Raw genomic sequence first — 21,824 nt, forward strand, 5'->3', positions numbered from 1 at the left:
TCACCCATCCTGCCAAGCCATCTTGAACCCGGTTCTCGACTTCAACCCAAACCATCTCTTTGTAAGCTCCTTTAATCTCGTATCATTCACCTCACAGAACTTGTTGGCCCACCCATCTGGTTGGACCGGTAGAAAACCCAATCCGGGTGTCCTATCCTTAGAATTAGGGTTGGTCTCGTCTCTCCAATCCGCCACATAAGCCGAAACCCGCCGCCGGAACTTATTCTTAAATTCCGGCCACACCTGGTACTTATAGTGGTTCACCACTCCTTCTCTCAAACTCAACCACTTCGATCCATAACCTTCCTTCAACCGGAAATGGTGGATCACGGTCATTAAGGATTCATCCACCGCTTCTAATAGAACCATGGATTTATGTCTCTGGTCCGCCCTTCTCCGACAGGTATAACCCTGGGTCACTCCTTGAACCGGGTTCGATATCTGGTTCGATGGACCGAACTCAAGGCACTGTATTCCTATTTGCCCTACTTGCAGGTCTGAAGAGTTTGAAAACGATGGTGATGGAGAAGGCAACAAGGATTTCAGCATTTTAGTGGATGGTTCTGAAGAATTGATCCATGAAGGAGAGAAGATGAATTCATCCACATCGATGTAAGCCATCCATGAACACGAGTCTCTAGCATGCAATGCACAATGTGAAAATCCAGCTTCTTGTGTCTTCGGCCATGGCCATGATAATATCTCGATCGTCACGTTATTGTATGATTCACGGCGGAGGAGAAGCTCTGCAACCACTTCTTCTAAAGCGTCGCCGCTCCCGTTGTCGTACAAGAAGAACTTCTCGACGCCGAGCTTGGAATGATACAGAACCCACTCTTTCAAAAACTTGCCCACGTTGTACACCATCGTACATGCGCAAATTAGCGACTTCTCTCGAAGAGCTGCTTCTGCTGGCTTGCGCCAGTGTGTGTAGTACGCCACGGATGGTAACACTAACACCTTCTCCTTCTCCTCTGACTGGAACTGGAGAGAAACTTTAATCTCTTTCTGGTTCCCGCCATTGGACAAGTAAGCGAGGGCATTTTCGTCAGGGTGGTGACACCGAAACACTTCTTGCAAGGAGCTGGTGACGTTGGTTAACACGCCGCCGTTGCCGAAGTCATCGCCGCCGAATAGGCAGCGGAGCTCCGCCGGAGAACGGCTTGAGCCCTGACGGTAGTTAACGCCTTTGGCGAACAAGATGACGTCTTTTTCCGTCGAGATCGATTCGTATGCAAGTGAACTCCATCGAAGCAACTTGGGCGATTCCGACGAGTTCACTCGCGAAACCTCTCGCTGCTTCGTTAGAATCGGTTGCAACAGGGAACGGTTACGGCGGACGTTTCTGGGGAGATGACACTGGAAGGTGGCGAGTTTGGTGGAAGGTAATATTCCGGCTGGTTTCGCCGGAGAAGTCTCGTTGTTGTGGAAGAGGCAATAGTGCCCGCCGCCGGCCGCCTGAAACGATGACGAACTATCCGGCGAAATGAGCGAGGAGGACTTCCCAGTCTGGTAAGAGAACAGAGACAGTAATGGGATCAGAAATGGACGGGCGAACTCTGTTTATTTCGTTTTCTGTAGAGATTGCCAAGTGGGTATTCTTTGAAGAATGGTGGTTCCTGCGGATCACCACCGAGTTTGGACGAATTTCTTTAATGGGTAATGAATAGTGTATAGAGAATAGAAAAGAAGCAGACAGAACAATGGTAATCAGCATGAACAGAACAGCCGTTCTGGTCTGCCGGCGAATCATTGTTTTCAGAGAAATTTTAGAGAATGAAGGAAATGAATTGTAATCCTTAGGTAGTGTATGTGTTGGTGATGATATGACTCCAATAGAATTCGAGTCAGATTCAGTGATCTTCCATCGGAGTTCTACAGAACTGAAGAAATCAGAAATTACAAAAACAGAGTCTCCAATTCAGGAAACGAAGACGAATTGGAACTCAGTAATTAAGAAAACATAAATGGAAAACAAAACGTATGGCATATAAAACTGAATTTGTATTTAAACAAAGATCATAAATGAAGGATTTATTAAGGAAGGATTTGTGTTGTTTGGTCTTCACCTTGATGAAAACGTGTAATCTATACAGGTTAACTCAGATTTGGAGATCAGTGATTTGCTGTTAACGAATCATATTATGCCAAGAAAGCTTGGAAGACTATGTCGGTGTCAGATTAAACATTTAACCTACCCATAAAATATCTAATAAAGATTTGAATCTGATTAGTAAATAATCAGTATTCGCCTTTTTATTTTCTCACAAAATGGTTTAAAATATAATACCATATGATACTAGTCAATACATATCTATAGTGAATACAACTGTTTATCTACTAGATTGTACTAAATTACATTAACAAGTACGGTACAATAATTCTCTTAAAATCACTGATCAATGTCACATTTTATAATGTATAGACGTGACTAATATATTTGATATTGTTAGAACCAAATCAGATCGATAATCACGACTCGGTCGAAGGTGGTCAACCTTCATTTGGTCGAACCACTAACAAACCAAGATATCGTCGAATTACTTCATTGAGAGTCCAAAACAGACTCATTAGTTACAATACAAATCAAACATTTTTTCTTAAACATATTGGAATATAGATTTCAAATCAAACTCCATCCTAATTCACCTATTATATATACCCAACTCAGATCATGGTAAATAAAGTAAGTATTCTTGAGTTTTCACTTCAGGCTTTTGGAGAAACATTGAGTCTCTGATTTACCCAGTCTTTGTTTGTTGCTACTAATTTGCTTGTGATTTTATCCACCCCTTCTTCTTTTTTTTTTTTTTTTTTTTCTCTACAAAAAAAAAAAAAATTTTTTTTTTTTTTTTTTTTTTTAAAAAAACACAAAAAAATGTCCCCCCCCCCCCCCCCCCCCCAAAGTGGAGAATTTTGAGATCAACAACAAACAACAACAACAATAAGCTTTTCCCGACTAATGGGGTCGGCACATGGATTCTTGCCCTCCAATCGGTGTCGGCCAGCAGACGGCAGCTAACATATCCTTTCACCACTCTCCGGTTATCTGGTCACCCGCTCTTCGTCCTCATTGGATTATATCACTCTCACGAGCTTTATAGGTCTCCGTTGACGTGGCCGTGCCACCAACGACTTTCTCTAGCTTATCACTTATGGGGCAACTCCCGACCAACTCTAATATGATCGTTTCTTATCTATCCATCCAGTTTTGCCACTCATCCATCTTAGCTCTCATTCCTCGTTTATCTATTGTCTTTCCCCACTCGCACCGTACATCATACGGTCCGGTCCTATAATTTTCCTTGCTTTAATGGAATCCGATCACATAAGACCCGGTGCACCTCTCCACTTCATCCACCCTATTTAATTCTTTGGGAAACCTCATCTTCAAATCACCTCTTTACTTATGATTGAACCTGGTACCTAAAACAATCACTCGAGGAATCTCTTTATCGTCAGTATCACCACTTCATCATCCCGATCATGCTAAGTTACAAACTAGATATTCGTCTTCGATCTACTAGTTTAAGCCTTTGATTCCAGCTACTCTCCATGATTCTAATTTGGTATTAATCCCCACTTGGGTCTCATCAATCAACACAATATCATCCGCAAAAAGCATACACCGGGACCTCATCTTGATGTCTTTGGTTAATTCATCCATTACCGTGCAAATAGATATGGGCTAAAGTTGACCCTTGATGGCCCCGTTATCGGAATTCCTTACTTTGTCCCCCCACGTCAACACAGTCACCGAACCATCATACATATCCTTAACTATATCTACATATTTACTTGCAACACTTCTTTCTCTAGTACTTGCAAATTAACGCCTGGGACTCTATCATGCTTTTTCTAGGTCAATAAATACCATATGAAGGTCTTTCCTACATTTTCTATACCTTTCCATAAGTCTCCTAATTAAGTAAATAGCCTCCGTTGGTCTCCCGCTACCCATTGGTTCTCCGCGAGTTGTGTCTCCCGGGTTTCAATTATTCTCTCCCAAATTTCATCGTATGGCTCATCATTTAATGCCTCTATAGTTATTACAACTTTGAATATCTCCTTTATTTTGTAAATTGGAACCACAACACTTCTCCTCCAATCATCCGCTTTCCCCGTGCTCATAATCTTATTAAACAACTTAGTCAACCAAACTAGTCCATGGGTTCCAAGCTCTTCCATACTTCAATTGGGTTTCATCGGGACCTTGTGTCTTGCGTTTCATCCTCCTAGCTTCTTACCTCGGACATCGAAATTCTCGTATTGTTCGGCACCGTGCCTTGGGAAGTGTAATCGTCCAAACATAGTGCTTGAGAATGCTCATTTGTAAACTAGAGAATAGGTTTCCCATCTTTCTAATATCCTCCTCACAAACTAATACTTTACCATCTCCATTTTTAATACATCTAACATGGTCAAGATCTCTACTCTGCCTATCCCTCATCTTAGCATCTTTAAATAGTTTTCCCCTCCTTTGTGCCCAACTATTGTAAACTCTTCAACTTTCTTTCCCTGCTTCCCGTTTTCTAGCTTCATTTCTATCAACCTATACCTTTGAAGATCCTCAACATCCTTAGTTCTTGCCATGTCTAAAACTAGCCTTTATTCCTAATGGCGCTTGCCTCACTATCCCACCCCACGTCTCTCATAAGATGGATCTTCCTTTGTTCACCTAGAACATCCTTAGCCACCTTCTAAACACATGCCATCTCATTCCACATTGCATTGGTACCCCTTAAAATCCCATTTCCTGTTTGACTACTTCATTCGGGTTTAGGTACTCTCCTTTCAAATTCCACCATCTTATTCGGATGTTTACCTTAGACCTTTTATGTGTTCTTGGGACTAAGCACATATCCAAGACCACAAGTCATGTTGGCGTGCTTTCCCCGTATCACCTGCATCCTTGCCCAATCACTCCTTCGTTGGAGAATCTTTTGGCTTCACCCACTTTGAGTAATTAATGCTCATCTCCTTTGAAGTAGGAGTATTTATAGATAGATAGATCAAAAGCAGTAGCAGAACCAAAACTGAAATCCCTCCATTCCTTTCTCCAAACCATACCTCCATGACACTCTCATATCCTCTTGTCTTTTCCAATATGTCCATTAATCACCTCCTTGTATCTTTCTCCTTGCATTTCCTCCACCCTTTTTCCCAAATTCTGCTTGCTTTCATCTGTCCCTTGGGTGCTTGCCTTATTTCACTCTTTCTCCTTACAAGCTTGTAGCATAATCCTATCACCCCTCTTTAACATCCACCACATCATTTTTAAACTTTATCCACTTTTACCCACTCCATTTTTTTGTTTCCCGTCCGTTAAAGTCATCCAACTCTTTGGCTTTTACCCCTCCATCTGTCTCTGTGCAGCTCTTATCCTTCTTCTCCTCATAACATCTATCATTCAAGCTCTTACCGTTAGAGTCCTGTTCCGTGCCATCTTCCTTGCTTTGGCGCTTCTTCCCCCCGTCCCGCGCGGCCCTTGCCTCTTCCCCTCCGGCCCGTGCGCGCGTCGTCGCTCGGGGCCCCTGCCCCTTGCCCCTATCCCCCCGGCCTGTGGCCCCTTCTTGTCGGCGCCCGCTGCTTTCAAGGTCGAAGCCAGAAAGGAGGTTCTGGCTAGATTTTTTCCGGTCCGGCTGCCGACCTCACGCACCAACGCCTCCGGGCGGGGGGGGGGGGGGGGGGGGGGGGGGGGGGGGGGGGGGGGGGGGGGAGGGAAAAAAAAGGAGAAAGGGGGGGGGAAGGGGGGGGGGGGGGGGGGGGGGGGGGGGGGGGGGGGGGGGGGGGGGTTGGGTGGGCTGCGGGGGGCCCCCACGGGGCCCCGGGGCGTGTAGGCGGCGTTGGAGAATCAGTAAAATGGAGAAAACGTAATACCAGGTACGCTTCGTGCCTCACACGTTAATATGGTTCGACCTGTTGACCCCAAAAATTGGAAGAAAAAAAAATTTATGTGGTTCGTGGCAGGTTTGTTTTTTTTTCCCCTTATTAAGAGAGATGATGTTTTTGGAATATAATTGTTGTTGCTTTCAAGTTTCAATCATAACACAACATGTGTAGAGTTGATTTTATTTATTTAGTTTAATTTGTTTTATTTTGGAAGAAATGTACAAATTGAAAATAAGTAAAGAGAGTTTAAATATGATTTTTTAGGTACAAAGGTGGAATGGATTTATGCCAATATCAATATCTGCGGGTTTGCTGCCAAATGGAGCAAAGATTGGCCGATTTGTATGTACCCTACAATTTCTTATAAGGAAACTTGGACAACATGCCGAAGCCCTCTTATAAGGAAGTTTGGACAGCATGCCGAAGTTTTGTTCTTGAACCGAGTAAAGAGTTGAAAGTTTTAGGGTGGACATGCCTTAGAAGATGATGGTTTAAGTGCAACACGGATGTGCTGTGAATGTGAAGGAGTGCTATGCTCAATTAGTTGGGGTGATCCGGGATCAAGTAGGCTTGTCCAGAGGAGGATTTGCTATCAAGATTCCTCTATGCGATGTAGTAGAGGCGGAAATGCACCCCTTCAAAGAAAGGGTAAAGGTAGCGTTGGATATGCTGGATATGGGAGCATGGTCACTCCAAATAGAAATAGACTCACTGAAGGCGATAAGGTTAGTGGACCCAGAAGTTAACGAGCAAGGATTGATGGGAAGATTAGTTGCTGAAATTTATTGTCTATATGCTTCTCAAGGCCATGTTAGATTTGGTCATTTGAGTTGTCAAAATTACATGGCTGCTGATTGGTTGTCTAAGAAGGGGCTAATTGGAGGAGAGAGTGGTCTTTTTCAATAATCCCCACATGAAATGACTTTTCACAAGAGTTGTGCTTTGTTTTGACCCTATTTTGTAAAAAAAAAAAAGAGTTTAAGACTTTTAATTTATTTGGAATTAGAGTGGAATATATTTAAGATTGTAAACACGTTGTAACGCAACTTCAAATATTTGAATTGTAATTCAAATAATATTAATATACATCTCCTACTCATGATTTGAGTGTGGAAGAATTCACTCTCAATTGAATTATCTCTCAAACGAAATTCTAACTATCAAAAGAAATTCTAATTTAGTATCAGAGTTTTTTATGTGTGAATTCCTTTAGTGGATTATTAACTAATGTTGGGTCCCTTTTGTCTGTAAAACTTCCATCAATTTGATGCACATTTTGATGAAGTTAGGGATGATCTGGATATACTCTTTTAAATCTAAAATTGATTTTAAAATATAAGATTTTAAGGATATAATTGACATTCAATATGGTTTCTATAAATGAAGATAATGTCATATTTTTGAGTTCTTAATTTTAATGAAGGGCAAAATAGACATTACATATTCAATGTTAACAACTACTTCAACTACTAACACAGTTAGAAGTGAGAGGGGCAAAAGTAATTAATCCATTAATAATAGGGTTTGATTAGTAATAAAACCAAAGTACATAAATGCAATAATAATTATCCCTTTAAATAATTCTAAGATTATTCTTGAAGTGCAGTCAAGACACATGTAAACTGGCCAGATAAATCTCATTCTAACAAATAAAGATAATAAGTTAGAAGAAATGATTTCAAGTATTGCATTAATAATGGCCAATGAAGACATTTTTTTATACCATATACATATACATTACTAAGGTGCGGCAATGGTCTTCCACTTAACCTGTATTAAAAGTGTTGTAACCGGTCCCCGGAGCTATTTTAAAAGTCAAAGAGTGGTGCCAACAAGTCTTTGAGGACCTCAAGAAGGCGGTAATGGAGGAAGCGGTGCTTGCCTTGCCAGACTATAGCAAGCCCTTCGAGGTGCACACAGATGCATCGGACTTTGCAATTGGAGGGGTGTTGATGCAGGAGAGACACCCTGCTATATAATATTGAGGGTGTGGACCACTGCATATACTACAAGGACGAATCAAATCCTAACATTTTCACTGAAAGGCATTAATTATTACCAATTGAGCCAATCCTTTGGTGATGATTTATATAATTATTGACTATTGTTGAAACAAGTTCCTTGCCGTTTTCCTGAACATAGATTTATAAATATGTATAAATTAAGTGGAAATGATTTGAAACAAAACCAGTGATAAATTCATATAATAGACTTATAACATTCTATCTAATATATTTTTCCTAAATGCAAGTCTAGAAAATGCCTTTTGTTGAGTCTCCCAAAGGGAAAATTTATGTGTTTTTAAAAATTAAATAAATTTTTTTTTGGGTATCTGAGGTTCATTCGGGACAGCTTGCGCGCACCTTGATTACATCCTCAGCAGATGCTTATCGTCCGCACGAGTCAAACCCATGACCTCTCCACTGAGAAGTATGGATCTTACCACTCTACCAACCCTGCATTAACAAAATTAAATAAATCATTCTAGTGACTGCATGTCAAATATGCCGTTGTGATTGATGAATCATTTGACATTCCTTCCAGATATTCTAAAAGCATACATGGTGTTGGTGTTAACCCCATTATTGTTTAGTTTATTCCTGTTGGGTCTGATCCAATTGGATCTTGGACCCTATTTTAGTGAGTTTTCACATTTATAGACTATCAAACATTTGTTGGTTTGCTAAATCTGAAATGGGCGGAAAAAACGGTGGCTGAACGCCATGTAAATTGCTTAGTTGAACGGTTCTAAAAATTTTACCATTAAATTTAGTATGATTAAATCTAGATCATCTTTAATTCAATAGATTTAATGGTAAAATTTATTTACACATCTGTTCAGCTATATTTATGCCTATATTTAATATAAAATTTCTAACAATATCCAAATTGACAAATTAGAACACAAACCTAAACCTCTTATTGGGTTTTAATTTGGACCTCCAGCTCTAAAAATGGAAAAGTAGTTCTATAAGGATGATGACATATTATTAAATATTTTCTTAGCATCTGTTAAATATATTAAATATAGATTATAGACCATTGAGAATCTAGACATTGACCCCCAAAAAAAACAAAAAATCTAGATTAGGGAGAAATTTCTGAAAAAATTTATCTTGATCAAGTTGTGCAATTCAGAGACTTGGATTTCACAGGCCCATAACGTAAGTTATTGGGTTAGATTTTGACATCCCTATCTGGTGGATAACATTTGGATTGGACAGGCCCATTTCCTAGCACCCCGAAAGCCCATAACAACAAAAAATTATTACATCATGAGTCTCTTATGTTTTTGGTAAATTTATTTTACTGAAAACTACAAAATATACATTTACCTCTCAGGAATATTTTTAGCAAATCTTAGATTGAAGATAAAATTAGTATAAGAGGGCCATCTCACATGTGCTACCTCCATCACGCGGGCCCACATTGACCTATTTGTCACCATAAAAAGGCTTGAGAGAGATCTGACTCCTCAAGCCAATAAGCAAAAGTCCTACCTGATAGACTTTGCACCATACAAATTTAGATCAAACGAATCAGCACGTGACACGTAAAGCAGGAATAAAACTTTTGGGCCAACTCGAGAGGAGGCCCATACATGAAAGTCACTCTTCAGGAATCAGGTCTTGAACCATAACGTGACGAGAAAGTGAATACTAGGGCCCATTTCATGAAACTCTAAGTCCATCTACAATTTTAGTGATCGGTAGTGGATCGGGTGGTGCGTTTCGGCAATCCCCGACACCCGATTCTCAGCGGATCCCCAATTGCTTGGGTTTAGGATAAACTGACACTAAGAAGACCGATACGAGAGATCCAGAGCGGATTCCATACCAGATTCTGATGCCGAGAACCATGGGCCCCAAATTGATCTTGACACTTACCATTGGAAATGATTCGTTTGAACAACCCACCCTTTATAGGTCCAAAGGTGGCCCAGTTAGAGCTGGCATTGGCAGATAAAAAGCCCATGTCAATGTCTATACATCAGGAAGTGGACCCAGTGTGGGCCTGTCAATCAAATTGGGCCCACAACTACATCACATTCACTACTTCATCTATTTCAAGGTTTGTACTAGGAAGAGATAGTCACATCTTGGCATATAATTCCTTTGAAACATGAAGCGCAGGAAGGAAAAAGATTCAGTTATACTATTAATGCCTCAAATGGGTAGGTAGAAAATAGAATTTCTCCCAGGCACCATTTGGTTCTGTTTCTAATTTTTAGAACTGTTTTGGAAGGTTATTTTCGTATACAAAACAAGAGAGATACGTAGAGAATTTTTGATAATAAATTTTTAAAACTAAATTATTGGTTTGGATTGGAAGAAATAATGATTCCCTAGGTCCAATGGTCCCTCCACCTTTTAAGCTTGGATCTAAAAGAAATTTTTTGGCTACCCATTAGAATTTTGTATAGTTGCCATATTTTACTTTTACAAATTAAAGTCACTATTATCATTATAAAATAATTATATTAATGTGATATCATCATTCCTTAAGTGAGAATATGTGCCAACATCATTGTGGGTGAAAAATGGAGAAAAAGTTTCTCGCGAAAGAGTGTGAGGGATGAAATGACCTCCTACTTAATAAAGCAGAGCGATGAGATTCTGGGGGATCTGACTGCGAATAATAGAGAGCACCACATGATTAGGGTGATGGAGTTTTTATTTTATTTTATTATTTTTTACTTGTGGGCCCCACATAATTTGTGGTTTTAAGGCTGTCAGGGGAGTCCACACACCTTGAGGGCTAAGGGCGGCCATGCCCCCCTTCCTGCTTCTTTTTTTAAAACCGTCTTTTTTTCAGTGTGAAATATCCACACTTAGCCTTTTCTTTGTTGTCGAATTTTTTAAATAATTTCTTATTGGCTCTTCTCTTTTGGGTCGAGGAGTTACTCCTTAAACTCTTTGATTCATGAAAATTTATGTCTAGGTTTGGTCTAGAACCGGCCAGAGTTTTGAGGGTTTGTGTGAGATTGGACCAGCAAAAATGATGAACAGAGGGCAACAAGGTAATTTGGAAACGTCAAACGGAAATGTTTAAATTTCTGATGAGAAGGGAAAGAGAAAACGAGACAGAAAGAGAGAGAGAGAGAGGGTGATGGAGAGCGACCTGCAACAATCATGTTAGTTAGGAAAAAAGGCCCACAAAAGAAAGATGAGAGAACCATAGAAAGAGAAGAAGAAGAAGAAGAAGAAGAAGAAGAAGGAGGAGGAGGAGGAGGAGGAAAGAGAGAGATAGAGATTGTTGATGAATCTGGCATAAAAAATGGAGTTTGAAACCGTCCCCAAAAATAGTACAAAGCCATGCGTGGAAAACCGTCATTCACCCTTTATTACCGCCATTTCTGAATCTGAATGTGTGTTAACTTAGAATCTAACAAACGCGGTTTCTCCTTCTGCGCTATTTCAGTTTGATTTCTGTAAAATTTCACTTTAAAAGATTGGTTTTTTTTTCTCCTTTTTTTCTGGGGTGATTATCTATTTTCTCATACTTAATTCTTCTTATACAGGGTTAGGAAATATCAAATTTGAAATATGAATTTCCTTTCCTCTTTGTTTTTCGATCTCTGGTTTCCACGGACAAAATAGAGACTCTATTTTGTCCGGTTTGGATTACCAGAGCTTCTCATTGTCCTTGCAGCAGCAGCAGCATATTGGGTTTTTGAATTTTTATTGGAATTTCTGCTACACAAATGAGTTGCTTTTCTTGCATGAGTCCTAGCCGGAAGCTTCTTAACAAACTTCAAGATAGTAACGGCCTTCGACCCAAATCTCGCTCTTCGGTTGATTTTTCTGGTATCTGTGTTCTCTTCTCGTGCCACATTGTTTCCGAAAACATGTTTTTTGGAGATTTCATTTATCTTGATTCTTCTTGCATATGCAGAAGGTAGCAGAGAAGGAAGCTACTCAAGTGGTAAAGACAACAACTTACATTCAAATGCTCGTAGCTTCACATTTCGTGAACTTGCAACCGCGACGCGTAACTTCAAGCCTAATAATTTTCTCGGGGAAGGGGGATTCGGAAGGGTTTATAAGGGACGCTTAGATACAGGACAGGCAAGTTTATCAACTTTATGCCACTTCTTCATCCTTCATTCTTCATTTTTCATCACTGGAAAGTTTGGAGACAATTTATTTAAATGAATGCAATCCTTAGAAATGCAGATTCTCGTGACGCTTTGAGATTGAAATTGATTCTTTCTTTTTTGGAATTTATGGGTAATGGATGTTATTCTGAGTCCAGTATGTGTTGAGCAGATTGTTGCTGTCAAGCAACTTGATCAAGATGGCCTTCAAGGGAATCAGGAATTCATTGTGGAGGTTCTTATGTTGAGTCTTCTGCACCATCCCAATCTTGTCAACTTGATTGGTTATTGTACAGATGGAGATCAAAGGCTCTTAGTTTATGAGTACATGTCAATGGGAAGTTTAGAATATCATCTGTTCGGTAAGCGCAAATAGACTTCCACTTTTGCTAAATTTCTTCTTTATATTACTGGATTTATAACTGTTGTGTTTGTTGAGCAGTCTTTACTCTCATACATTAAACATTCAAGTGAAGAAAATCCGTCGAATTATGTATCCAACTTTGTGAAATCCTAGATTGATGTATTCATTTATTCTTCATTTGATGTTCTTGATTGATTCCGTTCAGAGTCAAAGAATTGTGGTTCTCTCCTTGCTTTCCACTTCTACAGACCCTACCCCACCCCCAAAGAAAAAAAGCTCACACATGCACAAATACATGCACATACATAAGAGACACGCACAGAGTTGTTAGATATAAAATATCACTGCAACCCAGTCAAGTGCTTAATCAGACACTTTAAGAGTCATTAGATGGTCAGAGGGGGCAAAACAGCAAATTTCTTTGCTATTTTGACTCTTAGCTTTTACCTTTTGTCCCCAGAATTTGGCTCCATTTGAGCTGTCACCTGGCATATCTTTCCAGTCCCTAAATCTACTGTGGTTGTATCTTTCTCTTTATAATTTGTAGTTGAGCCGTAGGTTGTGGGTTCTAAACAGCCTTTAGCCTTTCCTGCAAAGTATGGGTTAAGTCTGAATACATTAGTCCCTTCCACACCCTGCAGTAATGGGAGCCTTATGTGCTGGGATGCTCTTTTTCCTTGTCTTCCTGTAAGCACTTGGTCCATGCCTTCACTTTATTTACAAACTGTGTTTTTGGGTTACAAACAGACTGTTATGGATTATAACAAGGGTTTGATTGGACCTTTATACTCAATTTCTAATTGAAGGCCTTCTTCCTATGGCTAGAAAGCACTTATCTACGGAAGTTCTGAATTCTGGTAATAAAACTATCCACGAGGGAAATCAACTCAATCTTGGTGTATATTCAAGTTATATTGAAGCTTTTAGCTCTTCACAACCACTTTGCTCAAAAGACTAAAAAAGTATGTATATATTTTCATGGAAGATATATGGATAGGTATTATAACTGTAAAACACAGCATTATTCTATTCTTATGCTTTAATATTTCCCTATATATGAACTTACTTGTGGTTATGTCTATTTATTTTTTGCTTTAATTCTTTTAATGATTATTTTTTGGTGGTCATATGCTTGGTGTATGTACAAAACCAAATGGAAGACCAAAATCATTGCTTTATACCTTGATTAAGTTGGGCAATTTAAATCATTGTAGTTTACTTCTAGGTTCTATCAACAGGGATATTCCCATGTTTTGAAGTTGGGTAAAGATAAAAATGAAAGTACAATAATGTGCAAAAGGTTTTAAAGTGTCCTGTAAACTGCCTTGTGTTGAAAAATCGTGGTTAGAACATAGCTTGATGTGCTCATAGAATCACTTCAGAGAAAGAAGTTCTGGTGGTATGAGTTTTTAAGCTTTTCTTTTGATGAAATGGTGCCTCTATCATATCCTTCCATCAAACAACCACTTCTGCTTTGATTTCAGATCTGGAACCTGGTGAAAAGGCACTGGATTGGAATACAAGAATGAAGATTGCCTATGGAGCTGCTCGGGGCCTTGAGTATCTGCACTGCAAGGCAAATCCACCTGTTATATACCGTGATTTGAAGTCTTCAAATATTTTATTGGATGATGACTTTAACCCCAAGCTGTCTGATTTTGGTCTTGCCAAATTGGGTCCTGTCGGTGACAAAAGTCATGTTACAACAAGGGTGATGGGGACATATGGCTACTGTGCCCCAGAATATGCCATGAGTGGGAAGCTAACACTCAAGTCTGATGTTTATGGGTTTGGTGTGGTTATGTTGGAGTTGATCACAGGAAGGAAGGCAATTGACAGCACCAAGGCACATGGAGAGCAGAACCTGATTGCATGGGTGAGTTACCCCACCTTTTTTTTCTTCCTTTTTCATTATATCCTTATTAGAATGTGTGGGGAATTATTAGTTGTTGGACTAGTTATATTTGAGCGATTGTATATCAGCCCAAGTTCTAAAATTTATCAATGGTTAACATATGTAGTAAATCTCGAACTGCCACTGGGAAAGTGTGAATATGTATAATATTCCTCTTTAGATTTCAGTTCTACAGCTTCTACTCTAATGGCAATAAAAAATATGATTTTAGGTCTGGTTGGAGACCACACTTATGGCCAGTGAGATTTATACACTTCGTCCCTGAAAAGAAAAGGTTATACAGTCTATATGGCTTTCTCTGTTTAGGCCATACATGATCATCGGTTCTAAGCACCTTCTTGTATTTTATCTTGCACTTTCACTTCATCTTTTCAAAGTGAGTATCCATTTCTATATAATCAGAGACCTGCAAAAGAATGTGACATAATGTGTCCACAAAGTAGAATGAGAACTAACTCAAAATGGGTATATATTGAATTACCCTTCTTCTTTTTTTGGTAAGAAAGAACTTACCCTTCTTAGCTTGCACAAATTTGTTCCTTCTTACAGGAACTATGTCTTTTAAATGCTTATTTGCTATTTCTATAACAGTACTCTTGTAGAGATACTCAAACAAGGGAATTGATATGTACTGATGGATGGATTTTTCAGCTATCTTCTGAATTAGTGGGCTTTTCATCCTTTTAAAACTATTAATGTTTTATTTAACTTTTGTTATGATAATATGCTTCATCTAGGGCATGTTTCCACTTCCTATTCAGGAAACTGGACCAGAAGTATAGTCAGCAACTTTCTCAAGACCGATCAGTCATTTTACTTGAACCTTAAGGGATTGAATAAAATAAGATGTCAATATCCTCATGTATAATAAGTTCCAATTAGGCCTAACCCCTTTGAATCTTGAGCAGTCCATGATCTCCTCAGGATTGCCGATTGTAATACTTAAACCTCCATGGAGTTAGTTATAAATGTCAAATGACATCAGGAAGATAGATTATTGAATATAATTGCATCTACTTGGTATATACTTCCTAACTCTTATCTGCTTACTGTTATCTGAATCCTCCGTCAGTCTCGTCCCTACCTCAAAGACCCAAAGAAGTTTGTTAAGTTGGTTGATCCCTTGCTGCAAGGCTGTTTTCCCATTCGCTCTTTGCACCATGCAATTTCCATGACTGCGATGTGCCTTCAAGAGCTGCCAAAATTTCGACCTCTGATGGGGGATATCGTTGTTGCTTTGGAATACTTGGCCTCTCAACCTGAAAAACAAGAGGCAAACAGCAATGTGAAATACAGTCCTCCATCACCTCCACGGCAAGCGACTAGAAGGTTTTCTCGGGGATCAGATCTTAGAAAGTCTTGTTGAAGGTCATGAAGCAGAAGAATGAGAGATCTTATCTGGGGGTGCCATGTAATATATATAATATTTTTCTTTTCCGCTTCAGTTTGTACAGGATGGTCTTCCTACATTAAGATGAAGCAGAGAATGTAGCCCTGTTGCTGTTCAAAGGATGCATAAGTATAAGGTAATAAGAGTTCCTGTCATCCTATATGCTTGTATTCATGCATTGATTATCATTGCAAGAGAGAGACTGGAAAGGGTAAGGTGGGAGAAGGGATAGACAAGAAAGGAAAGGAGAAGTAAAGTGAGAATACACACCTCTATGTAACTGATTTTGAGGCACTAATATAATTTAGTAGGATTTTGTGCTTTGGTCCTGTTACTTCTTACCATTTTTAACTCTACCAAAGGTGAATACTTGACATCTTATTCGTATTTCGATGGACTGTGATGTCCATGAGGGTGGACAGCATGTCAGTGCCATGCAGAGAAACTTTTTCCTCATGATCAACATTTATTAAAGTTTGATTGAGATCTTACAACAATGACAATCACCTCCACCACCACCCCCCCCAAAAAAAAAAAAAAAAAAAAAAAAAAATGTTGTGCATGTTCAAAAGATTTAGCTATCTCACTGCATGAATCTGTGGTTTCAAAGTGCTTTTTTCTTTTTGAGGGAAACAAGAAGAACATCTTTTATTTCTCAATTAGGTACAGGGACATTCATAATATTTCCTTTATCAAACTATTACTTGTAATGGAGAGAAGCAGGTAGAGAGAAAATTTGGCCTGTATCAGTATAATGCTTTGCCTTGAAAGGTTGAAGTCATTTATAACTCTGATACTCTTTCTGCTATGTTGGAAAAATGAACTACTGAGATATAAGCTGCAGGTCTGCAACATTATAGCTCATGATCCTGTTAGATGTGGAATTGTCCCAGTATGTCCTGAACAAACTGCAAAGTGGACAAGAATTTAAATCATATTGCACAAGTAACCCAATAGTTGACATATGTAGCCCAACTGCAAGGTCATGAAGCTTTTCTCTCATAGCTTAAAAATTGACGACTAGTTCTTCTTTTCCTCTTTCATGATCTTCTGAGTGAGTCTCTGAAGTCATCTGGGCCATGGATCTTTTTATATATTGAATGCCCTTCCTTTAGGCTATTGACCTAGGCGATAAATAAATACCTACCCATTTCTCAAGTTCCTGCAACTCATACAAAATAATTGCACTGAAGTCACCTTGAGGTTTTAGGATTTCTGTCTTTTGGAGTGGTAGAAGCTTTCTGCTAGAAATGTTGGCTTAAACTTTTTGTCACCAGGTAGATTTGATGAGTGACTGTTAGACCCATTTTCAAGGTTTAACGTATCGGTATTGAATATCCTACTGATTAGGTGATTTTAAAGAACGTATTGTCTCGTAGCGAATACATCATACTGACTAATATATTTAAGTGCAATTCAATACAAAGACGTATCGATATGTATCACTGTATCTAATATGATATGCCAATATGCATAAACTGGTTTGTATATTTAAGAATGTTGAGTCGATTAATTGGACTTTTGAGAAAAGCACAAGACAAGTAGGAGTAAGAAAAGGGAACGCGCATGGGGTGTTGAAAAATAGACACTCAAATTCTTAGAAGCCAAGTATCACATGTCTCACATTATGTGTGGAAGGTGATCCTTTTTCAACTAAACATCCAAAAAACCAATTCAATTCAACTTTTTGTTCCCCTTAAGGAGACTTTTTGTTTGGTAAAGCCCCATAAAGAAACTAGAGAACCAAAAAATAGTAAACCCTAAATAGCATTCAAATGAATGAGAAGAGCTTCCACATTTGTAATGATGATGATGGCCCTATCTTTTAATCAAAGCTTAAAATCTCGTCTGGTCGAAACAGTAAGACATTGCTTGAAATTTTGACGAAACATGGTAAAATGGTGTATCATGTTTAGATGGTTTTTAAGTCAGATTTTTTTGTGTACAATTTAAAATGAAACTAATAAATATAATGATACTTTTATTTATTTATTTTTTAATTAAAACCTAGCACCAGCTATATTCTTATATTAGACATGCCCGACTATATGCAGGCTGATGTGGATGGAATCTAGCGAATATACTTGGACTGACCAAAACCAAGATAAAACCAAACCAAACATGGTCGAACCACGGTTGGAATAGCAACCTTAAGCAATGACTACTTTCCTCAGAATAAGGAGTAAGTATTTCAGTCAAGATAAACTAGCCAAACTTGTAATAGACTTCTAGCAAAACTCAATCATCACAATTCGAATACAATTCTTTCCTTGCATCCAAACGAGGATCTAATGAAAGTATTCCAGTGGAAATCAATCACCACATCCCCTCGACTATAAAAAACACATATTGTATTACCACAAGGTAAGCTTTCTAAGGTGATTCACTCTGAGGAAAAAGTCTGTGTGAGGTTTTCTTGATCAACAAGGTCTTCTCTTGTTTACTGACAAGCTCGTTGAAGGTGTAACTCAACCAATACAGTCAAAACTAGATCATGTATTTCGACGAATCTAAACAAAATATACAAGAAATGCGATAACAAATTTATATGAGATTAAAGATAAAATAAAATATTATTTTTTTCTTCTTAAAAATGAAATTAAAGATAAATCTGTTTGATATCACCAATTCATTTGATATCAATGGACAACACTAGAATCATGATTCATAAAAACCCATGATTCACCTGTGAGTGAAAGGGAACATGTTTATATGGATAGAGCTTTAGTACTGCCCATGATGAGAGCGGAATGAGTGGTCGAGATCAAAATCTTGACCCTCATCAAGGACTTAATGTTCATGGCTCTGATACCAGGGATATATCTATCTATATGGTTGAAATTTTGACCTTGATTTGATGATGACTATGCACACTTCAGTACTGCGCATTGAATGTGGTGCAGTGAAGTTGGGAATCCGAATCATCACCCCTGACGGGAAGCACTCTGTGCTCTCCGATGGATTTACCACCACAAATTCAGTAGGACCCACCTGTAAAAAATAATAAAATAAAAAATAAAAAAACCCTTCCATCTCCCAACCCCTGGTCCCCCTGTATTTATGGTAGTAAAGCCGTCGGGACAGTGACGGATAGCTGATCCGGACTCTAAAGTTGGACTCTGTTTACATGGAGTAAAGATTCAATTGAGTTTTTCTCAACACAATTCACGAGTTGGCCTTGACCTTGGGCGTAAACGTAATCTTATCCTTAGCCGAACGGAGACGAGCCGAGATGTTTTGTGTTCCATTACCAAATTTGTAATAAATTTTCAAAATTGGAATTTTCACAATCAGATTCCGGGTTGACTCTGATCGTTAATTGGTTATAGAATAGGACATTCGAAGAAAGAAAGGAAAGAAAGAAAAAATTCAAATTCCAATGGGAATTTGGATTCGAGTGTGTTTGGATGTTGCCCATATCGTAAGTCAGGTGGGTCTCGGTCTCTCTGTCTCTTCTTCTCCCCTGTTTGAAGGCGACCAAGCAGCATGGATTTCGTGAATTTCTCTCTTCGTTTTTATTTTTTCCTTTTCTATTCCTCCAAACACCCAAAAGTCAAATCTCATTTCCAAACCACTATGACTAAAATAATTTTCAACGGAATCCAATCATATACGGATTTTTTTTTTTCTTTTGTTATTATATAATAATATAACATAAGGATAATTACTATTGCCCTCTTATACTTTGGTTTTATTACTAATCAAACCTCTTTTTTTATGAAATTACTGTTGCCTCCCTCACTTCTAATGGTGTTAAGTGGTTGTTAACATCAAATATGTAATGTCTATTTTGCCCTTCATTAAAATTAAGAAATTAAAAATATTATATTACCTCCATTTTTAGAAACTATAATGAATATCAATTATATCCTTAAAATCTTATATTTTACAATAAATTTTGGCTTTGTGGGACCACACACTTTGTACAATAGTTAGCATATTAGGAGATTTTCAATTTTCAACTTTAAATTACATTTGATATTTCTTAATATTCTAGTTTCTATTTTAAATTTTATTTAATCACATATTTCCTTTAGTCGGCGAATTCTTTTTAGAGAAGAAAAATCAAGTATTTTCTTTATTCGGTAGTTTATTTTTAATTCGGTAGTTTATTTTTAAAAAATAATTTAAAGTTAATTTTTCTCCATAGTTAATTAAGGATAGTATTATAACTTGCAAAAGAGTAAATAAGTAAAGAGATAATTGTAGAGTTATTTTTAGGTTTTTAAAAAAATATATAGATGCCACATCATCAGTAAACTAACTGAGCTTAACGGAAAGGGGCATTAGTAATTTTAAACAAAGTTAAAGGTTTTGATTAACAATTTTAAATAGTAGAGGGGATAAAGTAGTAATAAAATCATAGTACAATGGAGCAACAATAATTATCCCTATAATATAACATCATATAAGGCGGGGTTCAACCCCGGCCCCGGCCGGCACGAGGGGTTTCGAACCCTGACCTCCTTACCTAAGAGAAGTATTAATTTTTTTTATCAACTAAACACTCTTAGGGCTAAGATTTTATGGCTCACAAACTCTTCTCCTTAAACCCTTGACCAATGAATTTGGTTAGTTGATTTTAGTGACTAAGACTTTTTACTTAATTAATCCTAGTGGGTGTCACTTTTTAGCTTTTATGTTTTGTTTCTTTAATACATAAAAGATTTCTAACTTTTATTCTATAAGTGTTATTATTTTTCGGCAAAATTAAGTGTTATTATTTTTCGGCAAAATGCTTTTGCCGAAAAGATGATTTGAGTTTTTCTTCCCCCATGTTTCGGGTAAACTAAATTGACAAGTTACACTAAAAAATATGACAAAAAGAGTTACCGCCCCAAATGTATCAAAAACATCTTTATAGGGAAATGTGTCAAAAGTAACTATATATTTATCCAAATATATAGTAAATTTTTTGTCTTAATGCTAAAAAAATCTAAGATATTAATCTTGAACCCATTCTTAATGTTAAATTTATACTTCTTTTTCCTACCAAACACATGGATATAAAATCCTCACTTTTAAACAACTCCCCCTTTTCAAAAGGTAAATGGACTTTTAAGGATATGTGGGCCATAAAAGTGGAGCAATCATAATTCCAATTTTATGTATACGTGGCACCCACCATTGTCCATCAGTTTAGTTTAGTTTATTTTATCAAGTCAAGAATTCCTTTTTTATTCCTATCATACAAATAGAGAAGAAGGAAAATTTTAAATTTTCCATCATTTTGCCACTCCTATGGAAAAACACTTGATTAGATTGTTTGAACCTTATATTACTTATGAGGGAAAAAATGTTCTCTGTATTTTTTACTCAACGTATGTTTTACTTACAATTAACTTTATTTCTAGGCCCATGGACAGAGTGAAAGGTTCAAAGAAAATAACTAGCAACTACTATTCCAGTCTCAGACACAATTTTACCTTATCCATAAGATTAACTCAAAGATCTTAAAAAAACACAACTTCCTACTGTTTATCAAGTTAGAGTCTTGACATTTCAGAAAGCAAAATTAACATATTTAAATACATGATGTAACACTGGATGATTCACTGATCGCAACCTTCCTCTAATCTCCGAGACCAGCCAAGCATGCCTAACAAACTCTTCCTACTAGAGTACATGTATTACTATTATAAAGCTTGGAAATGAAATACATTAGTATATACTCAATGAAGACTCTACTTTTAGTAAACCAAATCTCTGATCTTGGGGATTCATATCGTAAATCATTAATTAGAATATTATTTTCAATGCATTTAATAAGACTCTATTAATGTCTAGAATCATCATTTCCATTAACACATATAATAACAACCACAAGAACATATGACCAATTTTGTCTATCATCGCAAAAAAACAAAGATAAAATTATATGATATTTAACTACTCACCTGAATTAATACAGATCAAATTATTATTAAAGCCTTTTCGAATTAAGATTGCTATTTACAAAAATTCAATTGTGTCTTTTGACTTTTGTTTTCAATTAATTTTTCTTATTACTAGAATGTAATTGACCAAATAATTATCATATGACTTGGTAAACACAACAAATTCTTCTTGGCCTAAACTAATTGTCAGTGTCGTGAGTCTATGATTGCTTGACGTTTCAATTGTTCACTAATATTAATATGTTCTTTTTTCCGACAATAATCCATTC

At 37.6% G+C, this 21,824-nt stretch overlaps 1 protein-coding gene and 1 pseudogene across 3 annotated transcripts; one reads left to right on the forward strand and one right to left on the reverse strand.

Annotated features, from left to right (window-relative positions):
• Nucleotides 1–2,036, reverse strand: LOC149017366 (glycosyltransferase family 92 protein RCOM_0530710-like; annotated as a pseudogene).
• An 8,944-nt stretch (nt 2,037–10,980) lies between these two features.
• On the forward strand, nt 10,981–16,040 carry LOC149017367 (putative serine/threonine-protein kinase PBL21). 3 transcript variants are annotated; one of them, XM_089151706.1, is made up of 6 exons: nt 10,981–11,260; nt 11,493–11,699; nt 11,788–11,960; nt 12,162–12,351; nt 13,838–14,229; nt 15,341–16,039. In XM_089151706.1, exons 2-6 carry the CDS (start codon nt 11,597–11,599, stop codon nt 15,632–15,634), a joined length of 1,152 nt encoding a protein of 383 aa, XP_089007832.1. In that variant the 5' UTR covers nt 10,981–11,260; nt 11,493–11,596; the 3' UTR covers nt 15,635–16,039. The 3 variants fall into 3 exon arrangements, with proteins under 3 accessions (XP_089007832.1, XP_089007833.1, XP_089007831.1); XM_089151707.1 differs by having other exon boundaries at nt 10,981–11,699; nt 11,791–11,960; nt 15,341–16,040; XM_089151705.1 differs by having other exon boundaries at nt 10,981–11,699.
• The last annotated feature ends 5,784 nt before the right edge of the window (nt 16,041–21,824 follow it).

Source organism: Hakea prostrata, chromosome 4 (genome assembly GCF_041222555.1).
Source record: "Hakea prostrata isolate BN-2017 chromosome 4, UWA_Hpros_2, whole genome shotgun sequence".
Classification (NCBI taxonomy): domain Eukaryota; kingdom Viridiplantae; phylum Streptophyta; class Magnoliopsida; order Proteales; family Proteaceae; genus Hakea; species Hakea prostrata.